The sequence below is a fragment of the Hyaena hyaena genome, unplaced genomic scaffold (assembly GCF_003009895.1).
Source record: "Hyaena hyaena isolate Hyena2069 unplaced genomic scaffold, ASM300989v1 scaffold_27, whole genome shotgun sequence".
Classification (NCBI taxonomy): Eukaryota; Metazoa; Chordata; class Mammalia; order Carnivora; family Hyaenidae; genus Hyaena; species Hyaena hyaena.
Genome location: NW_024080659.1, coordinates 5,723,727 through 5,738,132, shown reverse-complemented (window position 1 = coordinate 5,738,132; position 14,406 = coordinate 5,723,727). Strand labels below are relative to the sequence as shown.

The following is a 14,406-nucleotide window of genomic DNA, read 5'->3' as shown; positions in this document are numbered from 1 at the left end:
TGTTCTATCTGCAGTCAGGACAGAGCATCTCCGCTGGTGGGTTATTGGGATATTTTAGGACTTTACATATTGAAGACCTCTCTCTTTAAACTAGGTTTCTCCATCTCAGCATTCTCGATGTTTTGGGCCGCGTAATTCTTTATTTCAGGCCCCTGTCCTGAGCATGGTAGGATGTTGAGCGGCATCCCTGGCCTCTATCCATTAGACACCAGAAGTGTCCCCCATGTTGTGAAAAGTGAGAGTGTGTCCATGCAATGCCAAAGCTCCCAAGCAGGCACAATGACTCCTGATTAAGAACTAAAACTATAAGTGCGTCTGTGAGCATATATTACATTTGCTTCACTCTTTTATCCTTTAACTACCTTAGACACTTTTTTAAAATGTGCTTTAAATAACTTTTTTTAAAAGGTGATGTTGGAGGGGCGCCTGAGGGATCAGTCGGTAAAGCGTCCATCTTCGGCTCAGGTCCTGATCTCTCGGTCCGTGAGTTCAAGCCCCACGTCGGGCTCTGTGCTGACAGCTCAGAGCCTGGAGCCTGCTTCGGATTCTGTGTCTCCCTCTCTCTCTGCCCCTCCCCTGCTCACATTCTGTCTGTCTCTGTCTCTCAAAAAATAAATAAATGTTTGGGGCGCCTGGGTGGCTTAGTCGGTTAAGCGTCCGACTTTTGCTTGGGTCATGATCTCGCGGTTTGTGGGTTCAAGCCCTGCGTCGGGCTCTGTGCTGACTGCCAGCTCAGAGCCTGGAGCCTGTTTCAGTCTGTGACTCCCTCTCTCTCTGACCCTCACCTGCTCACGCTGTCTGTCTCTCTCTCCTAGAAATAAATAAAACATAAAAAAAATTTTTTTTAATTAAAAAAATAAATGTTAAAAAAAATTTAAAACGTGATGTGGGAATACATGCTCTCATAACATACTCTTTGCTGCACCTTTCGTGACTTTGTAGGACAGCTAGAAAGTGCTGTTTAAATTCGGATGTGTTAATACTGAGTTGCCGGTCTAGTTTTTACCGAAAAGAATGTCCCATTTTATTTGAAGTGTTGGGTAATGATTTTGTCCCCCAAGTGAAAGGCATCTGACCTCACTGGAATGGATGTGTCTAAGCGCAGTGAGACAGATAAATGTCAGACCCAAGGATGGCCTTGTTCACACAAGTGTGTTGGGGTTTCCCTCCCTGGATTTACCTCAGGACCCACGTGAACTTCCATGTCGCCCTGGGGGTTTGACCTTCTTTCCCATGTCTTCCCCGGGGATACTTTCGGGCGTGCGGATCTCCTGGGGTCCTCAAGCCAGATTCCTAAATTCAAGTGATGGAGCCCTAAAAACTTGATTTCCTGCTTGATCCCACTTAAAACCATTCGGATTTGTCTATCTCAGGATTGAGTTTTTTATTTTTTATTTTTTTAATTAAATTTTTTAAAAAAATTTTATGTGCTATTTTACATTTTTAATTATTTTATTTTATTAATTTAATTCAATTTTTTATTTTTTAAATTAAAAACATTTTGTGTATTTTTAATTTTGAATTTTTTTTATTTTAATTTTTATTACATTTTATTTTATTTATTTTATTTTATTATTTTTTTTTTTTTTTTAGAGAAAAAAGCTTTAGCAGGCTCTGTGCTCAGGGCAGAGTCCAACTCAGGGCTCAATCTCACAACCCTGGGATCATGACCTGAACCGAAATCAAGAGTCGAGTCCTTAACTGACTGAGCCCCCCAGGCACCCCATGGACTGAGTTATTTTAATCCGACCGTGCTCTTAAATCCTCCAGTGATCACCAGACGCCCTTAGAGTAAGACCCACGTGCTGCCTGTGGAGGACAGGGCCCTCCACCATCTGGCCTCGGCTTTATGCCCCACCCCCTCCCTGTGGCCCATCTGCAATGGCCTCCTCGGGGACCTTAGGCCAGCATATTAGTTCTACCTCAGGGCCTTTGCACATGTAGTTCCCTCTACCTGCACCGTTCTTTCTAAAATCTTTTTGAGGCATGGCCCACTCTTTTTCCCACGTGGGTTCCATCTTAAATGCCACCCTTTCTGAGAGGTCTTCCTGCATCACGGCTCCACACGCCACCATGTCCAATTGCCATTGTCCTGATTTCTGTTTTCCACATTTGAAATGATCCCTGTCACGCTGTGCTTTTACTGGTTGTTCCTCTGCACTAGAGGATAAGTGTCGTGGGAGTAGCTGAGATCTTTGTGCCGTAACTAACACAGGAGGCGCTGGGCTGTGTCAGTCGAGCTGTTTTCCAGTTGAAGAGCCCCCTGTGTAGCATAGTGGGCCGGAAGATCTGAGGATATGCTAGTAGTTACTTATTTACTTATTTATTTTGGAAAGAGAGGAGGGGAGTAGAGGAGGGGCAGAGAAGAGAGAGAGAATCTCAGACTCCACACTCACTGTGGAGCCCAACATGGGGCTCGATCTCATGACCCTGGGATCATAACCTGAGCTGATATCAAGAGTCAGATGCTCAACCGACTGAGCCACCCAGCCGCCCCTATGCGGGCAGCTCCCGGCTTGTGGTTTTCTGTGTGTGTTGGCCGGTTCAGGCTCAGTGAGCAGAGAGCTGGTCAGTACTTACTAGTAAGGAGGGAATGGGTCGGGCTACACTACTGTGGATTTGCCGAAGTGGGATATTTTATACAAATAGAATCAAACGATACGCACCCCACCTCTGGCTTATTCCACTTAGCACGAAGTTTCCAAGGTTTGTCTGTGTCACGGTGTTTGTCAGTGCCTCGTTCCTTTTTATGGCTGAATACTATTCCCTCGTGCGATTATACCGCTTTTTATTGATCCGTTGGTCGGATGATGGACGATCAGCCCTTTGCGCCTTTCGGCTGTTGTGATTCATGCTGCTGTTCTCAGGCATGCACATGCCGGTTGTTGTTGTTGACCATCTGTTTTTAATTACTTTGAGTGGAATTGAACAGAATTGCCAGGTCGTGTGGTAATTTTGTGTCATTTATTGAAATGCTGCCACACGCTCGTGTAGTACTGCCCCATTTAACATTTCCACCCCAGGGCATGAGGAAACTCGATTCTCCACCTGCTCACCTGTGGTCCCCACGCCCGTCGATACTTAGTTTCTGGTTGTTATATTGCTGTTGCCATCCTAGTGGGTGTGAGGTAGTATCTCATTGTGGCTTGGCTTCGATGTGAATTTCCTTTGTAACTAATGACGCCAAGTGTCTGTCCTGTGTTCAAAGCCATTTTCTGTCTTCTTTGGAGGGTGCCTTTGTTTTTCTGCTTCCTTTCTTTGCACTGACCCTCTATGTGAACACTTTTCTCTCTCGCTCTTGACCATAAGCTGCCTCATGAATAAAATGGAGCTATGGTACTTCTCTGGGGAGAGACTGACCTTTGGAAATTAAAGCTTTGTCCAAGTCTTTGTTAACATAAGTCTCAAATCTTGTCTTTTTTTTTCCTTGCTGTTATCCTACTTTATCTTTATTTTTTAGAGAAAGCGAGCAGGGGAGGGGCAGAGAGAGAGGTTCCCAAGCAGGCTTCACGCTCAGGCTCCACGCTCAGCCTAAAGCAGGTCTCCAATTCCCAACCATGAGTTCATGACCTGAGCTGAAATCAAGTTAGACAATTAACTGACTCAGCCACCCAACTGCCCGTATCTCATTGTATTTTAAAATGCAGCCTGTAAACCGTAGGCTTATTCTCCAAATTGGCACATTTTTTATTTTTATTTTTATTTTTTTATTTTTTATTTATTTATTTTTTTTAATGTTTTATTTATTTCTAGGAGAGAGAGAGAGAGAGACAGCGTGAGCAGGGGAGGGTCAGAGAGAGAGGGAGTCACAGACTGAAATAGGCTCCAGGCTCTGAGCTGGCAGTCAGCACAGAGCCCGACGCGGGGCTCGAACCCACGAACCGCGAGATCATGACCTAAGCGAAAGCCGGACGCTTAACCGACTAAGCCACCCAGGCGCCCCATGCACATTTTTTATTTTTAAAATCTCCTAAAAAAATTTTTTTTAATGCTTATTTATTGATGAGAGAGACAGAGCATTAGCAGGAAAGGGGCAGAAAGAGAGGGAGACACAGAATTGGAAGCAGGGTCCAGGCTCTGAGCTGTCAGCACAGAGCCCCACACGGGACTCAAACTCACGAACCGTGAGATCATGACCTGAGCCAAAGTCGGATGCTCAACCAACCAAGCCACCCAGGTGCCTCCCAAATTGGGACATTTAATTCTGTTTTGATTTTCTGAATTTTGACCTCTCCAAGTCTAATTTGTTCTTAAATGCTATGAATGTTTAGGTTCTAAACGTGTTTCAAGGTCAGTTCGCATCTTACCTAATACAACATCGAGGCGGGAATTTGACTTTCCGCTGTTTTACGGTAGGCAGGTGACTGATGAAGTGGTTTTCATTACAACGATGTTATTGTTATTGTTTTCCTTTGCAGAAAAAGTTGCCTTTGACAACCCTGGCTCAGTGCTTGATGGAGGGGTCGGCTATCCTGGGGGATGACACGCTTCTTGGGTAAGTGACACCACGCACGTGCGGGTTTGTACCAAATCTAGGTAAGCCCCCATCTGTGAGAAGGGGACCAGAACTTCTCAGGGATGCACTGAGGACACTTAAAATCAGGCTGGGGCTTGGGCAGGAAGAAGGAAGAGTTTGGCAATGAGAAGAATCAAGCACCCAGGTGCTGAAGTCACATCGTCTGTGCGGAGAGGCCACTCCCGGTGTGTGTGTGGTGGGACATTAGCATAAACACAGTACACTGTGGAAGGGCTCAAGCAGAAACAAATGGAAAGCTCTCCACGTCAGATGTCAAAAATTACCCTATTCCGAGAACGACGCTGGCTGACTTTGAGCTCACGTTAAAAACAAACTAAAAATAGAATCGTCATGAGGGAGTATCAGCGGGTACCATCAGCAGGTGAATCAGTTCCCTACGAACTAATAACAATAGGATAATAGGAAGGAAAGTATGAAATAATATATGTCAATGTGAAGTCGCTGTTCTTAACATGAAGCTGAAAAATTAAGGGCAGTGCTGGCTCTAGCGGTCCACACCCAGAAATCGGAACAGTAGACCCCAGCATGGCCCCCGGGCATGGGTAACACGCAGCTGTGTGGAATACGCCCTATTTTTAAGGAAAAAAAAGGGTTTTTTTTGGAACTTTTGTGTATGGTAACAAATGTTAACTAGACTTCTCATGCTCCTTTCACAATGGATACAAAATATTGAATCATTGGGTCCTGCACCCAAAGGTAATATAACATCATGTTGTGATTATATTGTATCCCTCAATTAAAATGTAAGGACATTTATATTGTATGCCTCAGTTAAAACGTAAAGACAAAATAGTCCTTGACGAAAGAATCAAGTGGTATTAAAAAAAAAAAAGGAATAGAATCAAAGAAAAACCAAATAGAACTCTTCAGAATTCAAATCATACTTCATATGATTCAAAAACATGAGGCAAGCTACTGGCGAGGATGCGAGAAAGAAGGAAGCCTTGTGCACTGTTAGTGGGAATGCGAGCAGGTGCAGCCTCTGTGGAAAATAGGATGGAGGTTCCACAAAAAATTAAAAATAGAATGACTCTACGATCCAGTCATTGTGCCACTGGGTATTTACCCGAAGAAAGCAAAAACACGAAATCCAAAGCTTATATGCACTTGTGTTTATTGAAGCGTTATTTATTCTAGCAAGAATTGGAAGGGGCCCAAGTGTCCATTTGTTGATAAATGGATGGATAAAGAAGATGTGTGTGTGTGTGTGTGTGTGTATTTATATATGATGGAATATTACTCAGCCATAGTAAAGAGTGAGTTGTTGCCACTTGTGATAATGGATGGACTTAGAGGGTCTTATGCTAAGCGAAATAAATCAGACAGACTGAGAAAGACAAATAGTATATGATTTCGTTTACATGTAGTCTCAAAAAAACCAAAAAAACAAAAAATGCAGAAACAGACCTATAAATACAGAGAACAGACTGATGGCTGCCCAGAGGAGAGAGGGGAAGTGAGTGCCAGACTTTTCACTTATGAAATCAGGCACGGAACGGAAAAGTACATCATAGGGAATTAAAAAAAAAAAAAAGGAGGGGTGGCCTGGGTGGCTCAGTCAGTTAAACGTCTGATTCTTGATTTCAGCCCAGGTCACAATCTCACAGTTCATGAGTTCAAGCCTCGCATCGAGCTCCATGCTGATAGCTCAGAGCCTGGAGCCTACTTGGGATTCTGTGTCCCTCTCTCTCTGCCCTTCCCCTGCTCATTCTCTCTCTCTCTCTCAAAATAAATAAAGAAACAAAAAAGATTTTAAAAAATATAGGGAAAATAAAGATAGTGAATTGCAGGTAAAGATTTAGCTACTTGCGTAACTCACTGAAAGAACTAGATAAGGCGTGTGAAACGGATTATGTCCTGGAGGAAGGGATGAAATGTAAGGAGCGAGGCGGCATAAAAAATTTAGTGAGTGTGGGTAGCGGGAGAAAACAGTTCTCTTTCTACCTACTGAGAGGTTCTTTCAGTGGGGCCTGCAAATTAAACTGACAAGAATTAGATCACCAGATGAACGCATACACCTTTAGTAACAGGTGCTGGTGTTACACATGGCAGAGCTCCGTAACGAGCAGCTCAAAGGCCGGTTAGAACTCGGGCTTGGATAGCACTTTTTACATAAAATGATAATGTTGAAGAAAGTGACAAGGCAAAGGAGAAGAAATTTGAGTTCGTAGGGTGGCCGGTTATTGAAAGGCAAATGGAAGATGCGGGCCGTTATGTTTATTATGTAGGTTCCGGTGGTGCCCTCTGGCTGATAAGACTCAAGAGTTGTCACGGGTGATTGACTTCTGTCCTTCTTGGTGGGGAGTAGGACACCTTTACGGCTTGTGTGTCCTGCTTCTAGGTACAGAGGGGGAGGGCAGAGAGGTCTTGTATCTATTTCTTCTCGATTGCCTTCAGCTAAAAATAATCCTTACGCCCAGGTGGCATTTTGGGGGCGACATATTCTGTTAACCTTCAGTGTAAAGAAATATAAATAAGCATGGAGGGGCGCCTGGGTGGCTCAGTCGGTTGAGCGTCCAGCTTTGGCTCAGATTCGTGATCTCGCAGTTCATGAGTTCGAGCCCCGCATCAGGCTCTCTGCTGTCAGCGCAGAGCCCACTTCAGATCCTCTGCACCCCCCCCCCACTCTCCGCACCTCCCCTGCTTGTGCTCTCTCTCAAAAAAAAAAAAAAAATTAGAAAATATATAAATAAGCATTGAGTTAAAACATTAATTTGGGGGGAGGTTGAAAGCAAAGTGGAATGAAAATACCAGAATATAAAAGCATGCAACATCCAGGGGAATCAGTGTCTGAAAGAAAGATAAAGGTGTCACATTTTCAGGGCACGTGGGTGGCTCAGTCGGTTAAGCGTCCAGCTTCAGCTCAGGTCATGATCTCACGGTTCATAGGTTCAAGCCCCATGTTGGGCTCTGTGCTGACAGCTCAGAGCCTGGAGCCTGCTTTGGATTCTGTGTCTCCCTCTCTCTCTGACCCTCCCCTGCTCTCTCCCCTCTCTCTCTCTCAAAAGTAAATAAACATTTAAAAAAAATTTATTGAAAGGTATCACATTTCCGTGTACGGTGTGCATGTGGGAAAGGCCAGAGCCGCCACACAGGGAATAGAATGGAGAACTTCAAAACTAGCGAAAGGGTGAAAAGGGAAACCCATAACATAGAGAACAGCCTTCGGAGGGGTGAAAGCCTGGCACAGGCCAAGAGAAAAGCATAAGAGAGCAGAGAGCAGGTGAAGTTGTGAGCGCTCTCTCTGTCGCTGTGAAGGATGAAATAACCTTGACTGCTCATGATCTAGACAATCACCGGGGGGTAAACGCCCATGCCGTGTCCAAGACTCACGTAAAACCCAGTGACACGGGAAGATTGAAGGGGAAGGGACGAAGGGCACCCAGGTACACATGCCACACTTGGCACAGCCATCCAATAAACATGGAAAGGCGTGAAAACCAGGAAAGAAAACAAAGGTTTGCGAAAGCTGTGAAACTTCTGGATGGTACCGGTAACCGACAAATTAGCAGGTCTCAGAAAGTGGACCCCGGAGCCAGAAGGAGGCTCTGCAGAGAGCCCGCATCCTTTACATCCCAAAATGCGCACCGGCTGGGGATCTCTAGGATGGCCAGTGGCTCTTTGGGGGCTGGGAGGCCTTGCAATTAGGGGTGCGTGTCAACAGCTAGCCAGGTACCTCCTGGATGGCTCACACCAGCAGCCGTTTTCCACAGCCCGGGACACTCCCATCCCCTCGTCCCCTCCCCCAGCAAGAGTCTGCCGCTTTGTTCTCTGGAGGAGGTAATGCAAAGTGTCCCCAGACCGCGAACACCCCGTGAGGGTATCACATTGGATGCTGAGACTCTCCGTCTCCATTCCCCCCGCCCGTGCGGTCCCCTAGGCCTGTACTCTGCAGGCAGCAAAGTAAGAAGAGCCTTCGTTACTGGGCCAATAGAACTGGACTAAAGACCAGAGATATTGGAGGGGACACTGCTCCAATTAATATGACCCGGCTTGACCATCGTATAGGCAGACAAGCTTGAAGCTGACGGGCTTTCCTCACTATTCCCAGCTTGGAGTCTCCACTGTTTTGTTTTGTTTTTCCTGTTCATTTTTGAGAGAGAGACACACACACAGTGTGAGTGGGGGAGGGACAGAGAGCGAGGGAGGGGTGGAGAGTGCAGAAGACACAGAATCGGAAGCAGGCTCCAGGCTCTGAGTGTCAGCACAGAGCCCGATGTGGGGCTCAAACCCATGGACCATGAGACCATGACTTGAGCCAAACTCAGATGCTTAACTGACTGAGCCACCCAGATGCCCGGAGTCTTTACCCTTAAATACAGACAGGCATCCCAGATCTCCAGACATTGGAGGGAATTCTGACCTGAAATCTATGTACCAAAATAATTGGGGGGCGGGGCGGGATGTAACTCAGGAGAAATAGATGCCACATGGGAATGAGATGCTTGCAGGAAAATGCTTCACTAATGTCACGTGATCAGAGAAAATAATGCGTCTCCGAAATAAAAGAATGTATGTCAATTATATCTCAGTGAAAAAATAGGATTAAAAAAATAAAACACCCCAGCATGTCAGTTTTTTTAAAAATGCTTATTGGGGCACCTGGGTGGCTCAGTTGGCTAAGCGTCCTGCTCTTGGCTTTGGCTCAGGTCATGATCTTGCAGGTTCGTGACTTCGAGCCCTGTGCTGGGCTGTGCACAGGCAGCGCAGAGCCTGCTTGGGATGCTCTCTCTCCCCCGCTCTCTGCTCCCTCCCTGGCTGGTGCTGTCTCTCAAAATAAATAAATAAACTTAAAAAAAAAAAAAAGCGTATGGAAAAATATGCCGAGATCAAAAGCAAGCTCATGGAAACAAAGAATACAACTTTTTTCAGTGGTAGATTTAGAAGATAAAGTTGAAGAAATCCAGAGACTAGAAGAAGATCATGACACAGAAAATAGAAAAGTTGGAAGACTGGAGGACGAATCCAGGAGGTTTTAGGCCTGAATAACAGGACTTCTGAGAGGAGAAGAAATAATCCTAGTAGTCATGGTGGTAGTAATAAAGTAATCCCAAAGAGTTTTCCAGAACCAAGGGGCATGAGCTCTTCGATGGAAAGGGCCCATAGCGCTCCTGCTATAATAGAAAAAGTTGAACTGATGCCAGGGCTCACTACTAGTCAGGATGAGTGACCAGTGAAAAGATTCTACAACCTTCTGGAGAAAGAAAAAAAAAATTGTCACATACAGAGGCTCAGAAATCTAAATGCTTCCAGACTTGGCAAAAGCAGCAATGGAAACAAAGATTAATTACTGCGGAATGCCTTCAAATTTCTGAAGGAGCCTGATGATCAGCATAGAATTCTATACCCTGCCTAGTTGTCAGTCAACACTGAGGGTAATGGGCGCCTGGGTGGCTCAGTCGGTTAAGCGTCCGACTTTCGCTTAGGTCATGATCTCGCGGTTCGTGTGTTCGAGCCCCACGTCGGGCTCTGTGCTGACTGCCAGCTCAGAGCCTGGAGCCTGTTTCAGTCTGTGACTCCCTCTCTCTGACCCTCCCCTGCTCATGCTGTCTCTCTCTCTCTCTCTCTCCCCTAAAAATAAATAAAACATTAAAAAAAAAAAAAGAATTCTGTACCCTGCCTAGTTGTCAGTCAACACTGAGGGTAATGGGCACCTGGGTGGCTCAGTAGGTTAAGTGTCCGACTTCGGCTCACATCATGATCTCACGGTTCGTGGGTCTGAGCCCCGCATCGGGCTCTGAGTGACGGCTCGGAGCCTGGAGCCTGCTTTGGATTCTGTGTCTCCCTCTTTCAAAAATAAACAAACATTTTTAAAAATGCTTTTTAAATTGGCTTCCTGCGCGCTGTCTCAGGCAGCTTCAGCAAGCTTTGCTCCATGATGAGGGAGTGACCAAGAGGGACAGACAGAGGATGTGGGAAATAAGACCTTTCCCTCACAGGACAGAGGGAGGGAAAATCCCAGGAAATGGGAAAGACGTATGCGGAAAGACGGCCGTGCCAAAGCATGTAAAGAAATCTCAATCCAGGTTGACACGGGTCCAGGAGAGAAGAATTCAAGAAGATGAAATTCATTCCCATCAAGTGTGATTCAGCATCATAAGAGACGAAGTAGTTAGTGGTGGAGGATTTGGGATTTGATTGGGTCTATAGAAAACTAAAACCGAAAGAAGGCAATTATTAACTCCTCAGAGAGGACAGATAGGCAGGAAGGACCAGTGATCACAGAATACGACTGTGAATAGCACATGGGGTCGAAATGTCCAAACTGAAGGTCTCTAAATACATGTGAAACTCTCACTTTCCACAGTTGGCAGCAGTCAATAGCCAGCGCTTATGATTAAAAACAAAGCAACAATAGTAGCATCAGAAGCATGGAGGTAACTAACAGACAAAATAGGTAAAAGACACCATTAAAAGAGAAAACAACGATCGTAAGCCCCCGGCCTGGAAGTTGACACTCGCGGCAGATATGAAATAGAATTGGAATCCGCTCTTAGCTCCACACACACATTTTGAAGTATATATGTGAAGAACTCTTACAAATAAAATGAAATAGATCCCGATGCACTAATAATCAAAGAATATGAGCAAACACATCCTGGAATGGGGATCACGAATGGCCCCAAAGACAGATCTTCAGTCTCACCAGGAGCCAAGGAATGCAAATTAAAGCCAGGATGGGGTAATGTTCTGCACCCACCAGTTCGGCAGAAATTAAATGCCTTACTGCTACTGAGAGTCGGCGAGAGTGTCGAGCATTGGGAACTCTCATTTGCACTGGTGAGTGCGAAGATAGCGCTGTCACTTTGAAGAGCAGGTATCTAGTAAGGTGAAGGGGATGTGTGTCTCCTCTCCTTCGCACAGAAAAATTCTCACGTGCGAACAGAGACTGTACACTTATGTCCTGCAGCACCAGACGGCATGGCATTGTTGATTATGGGAAGGCTTAGTAAATGGCAGAGTGGAATTCCATACACCGGAATGACTTAATTCTGTGTATATCGAGACGCATAAGCCCCAAAGCTAATGATGCATGAAAAAGGCAAGCAGTAGACAGGTTCAGCCTAAAACCATTGATGTGAACTTGTTTCTTTTTATAGTGTTTATTTTTGAGAGACAGAGACAGAGACAGAGAGACAGAGCGTGAGCAGAGGAGGGACAGAGAAAGAGGGAGACACAGAATCTGCAGGCTCCAGGCTCTGAGCTGTCAGCACAGAGCCCCACACGGGGCTCAAACCCACGAACCGTGAGATCATGACCTGAGCCGAAGTTGAATCCTGAACTGACTGAGCCACCCAGGCGCCCATGATGTGAACTTGTTTAGGTGTGGCATTGGTATCATATATGTGAACACCTACTCGTCATAGAAATGTAACCGAAAGAACAGGAAAGATACATACTAACTGAAAAGTAACAGTGATCTCTTATTATACTTTTATTGATTTGTAAAAACTTTTTGCATGAGCGTCAGCATAGTACCATGCAAAAGGAGGGCTGTCCGTATACCCACTCGTGCAAAAGGAGGGCTGTCCGTATACCCACTCAGAGCATTAGCATCCTTGAAATAATATATCATCTAGGAATATGGCGTATAGCTTTCTACCTACTCAGGTCTTCGGTTGTTTGTTCATTACGAACACTCTTTTGTAATGGTTTCTCCATCCCAATTTTCCTCTGGATAATTGTTCAGTCTCTACAAGGTAAGTTGCCATGGCTTACGAGAAGGGGCTTTCTGTGTATCAGAGCCTCTTGAAATTTAAGCCTTTGGAATGTGTTTAAAGATGTTAGTTTGTTCGTGTAGCAGCTGTAGCTAGTTTTTCAGTGCTCCGGGGAGATAGAAGCCTCTGGAATCTTACAGGAGTGAGGATTCAGCATGCGTGAGTCTGTGCTCCCCACACCTCTCTTATATTTCCCTACGTGTTCCTTTTACTCCAGGCGCATGGCAGGTACTTAGCATCATTTAAAACACTGACAATTTCAGGGGCGCCTGGGTGGCTCAGTCCATTGAGCGTCCGACTTCAGCTCAGGTCATGAGCTCATGAGCTCTTGATTTGTGAGTTCAAGCCTCACCTTGGGCTCGCTGCTGTCAGCCTGTCAGTGCAGACCCCGCTTTGGATCCCCTGTCCCCCTCTCTCTGCCCCTCCCACGCTTGCGCCCTCCTAAAAAGTAAATGTTAAAAGACCCTGAAAATTTCAGAAATGCGAATGAATGGGGCACGTTGGCCAGTGGGATAGCATGGAAGGCAGCCAGGGTGGGAGCACCCTCCCTTGATGGTTTATGCAGCCGTGAGCTGACGATGGTGGACGCAGGTGGCCTCTTGCTTTGTGGGGCGTTCAGCCCGGTTTCCCCGCCCTGTTGCAGGAAGATGCTGAAACTCTGTGGAGAGACGGAGGACAAGCTGGCTCAGGAGCTGATCCACTTTGAGTTGCAGGTGGAGAGAGACGTGATCGAGCCCCTCTTTCTGCTGGCCGAGGTGAGCAGCACGGATGAGTCCCCCTCCGCCCCCCTGGGTGGGGAGACTGCTTCTCACCACGGATGGTGTGCCTGTCTGCATGGTCCGGGGTTCCTGGAGTGACAGCCCCGTCTCCCCCCCGTGCTCTTCTCTCGTGGCACTCCGCCGGGCAAAGGCATAGAGCCGGCACTGTACCTTCCCCCCAGCAAGGTCTGCACTGCTGTACCATCCCTGCCCTCCGCCGTCTCCAGTCCTTCGGGGGAATGAGCAGCAGCCCCTCCTCGGAGGCGACTCTGTAGGGGCTCACTGTGTATGTGTACATGGATCTGTTTTGTTTTATTTTATTTACTTTATATTATTTTATTTTACTTACTTTTTTAATCTACCTTATTTTATATTCTAATTTAATTATTTAATTTTATTATTATTATTTTATTTATTTTGTTTCATTTTTTATTTTATTTTAACTTAGTTTATCTTGTTTTATTTGTATTTTATTCATTTTATTTTATTCACTTTTTTAATTTTAATTTTATTTTATTCCATTCATTTGATTAATTTAATTTTGTTCCTTTTATTTTATTATTTTAATTTATTTTATTTTTATGTTATTTATTTTGTTTCATTTTTATTTTATTTTATTCATTTATCTTGTTAATTTAATTATTTAATTTAATTTATTTTATTTTTGAATATTCTATTCATTTTATTCACTTATTTTATTTTAATTTAATTTAATTTTATTCATTTTATTTTATTTTAATTTAATTTGTTTTATTTTATTCTTTTTTGAATATTCTATTCATTTTATTTTATTGATTTAATTTATTTATTTATTTATTTATTTTTAATATTTTTATTTATTTCTAGGAGAGAGAGAGAGACAGCGTGAACAGGGGAGGGTCAGAGAGAGAGGGAGTCACAGACTGAAACAGGCTCCAGGCTCTGAGCTGTCAGTCAGCACATAGCCCGACGCGGGGCTCGAACCCACGAACCGCGAGATCATGACCTAAGCGAAAGTCGGACGCTTAACCGACTAAGCCACCCAGGCTCCCCGATTTAATTTATTTTTTAAAATTTTATTTTATTCATTTTATTTGCATTAATTCCCGTGTGGCTAACATACAGTGTCATACGAGTTTCAGGTGTACGACATACTGACTCATCAATTCTGTACATTACTCAGTACTCATCACAACAAGTGTGCTCTTAATCCCTTCATCCTTGGGTTTTAGACGATACTAAATACAAACGATTTTATTACAAAGACACCTTGAAGCCTCTGTGACAACTTTGCTAGTTTCAACCAAGTGAAATTGTGTCAATAAGAGAGGAGACGGTTGGGGGCTCTGTTGGCCTTGAACCCCGGACCTCCGGGGTAAATTGCCTCTAGCTGGTAGGAAACCTCCCTGGCACT

General features: G+C 44.8%; 1 protein-coding gene across 3 annotated transcripts in view; it reads left to right on the top strand.

The window, feature by feature from the left end:
• ARHGAP44 (Rho GTPase activating protein 44) overlaps positions 1–14,406 on the top strand; it is a 176,942-nt gene that overhangs the window by 104,823 nt on the left and 57,713 nt on the right. For all 3 annotated transcript variants that reach the window (XM_039227305.1, XM_039227304.1, XM_039227306.1), the window contains exons 4-5: positions 4,419–4,495; positions 12,899–13,010. In XM_039227305.1, the coding sequence (XP_039083236.1) occupies positions 4,419–4,495; positions 12,899–13,010 (189 nt within the window). The remainder of the gene's footprint in view (positions 1–4,418; positions 4,496–12,898; positions 13,011–14,406) is intronic.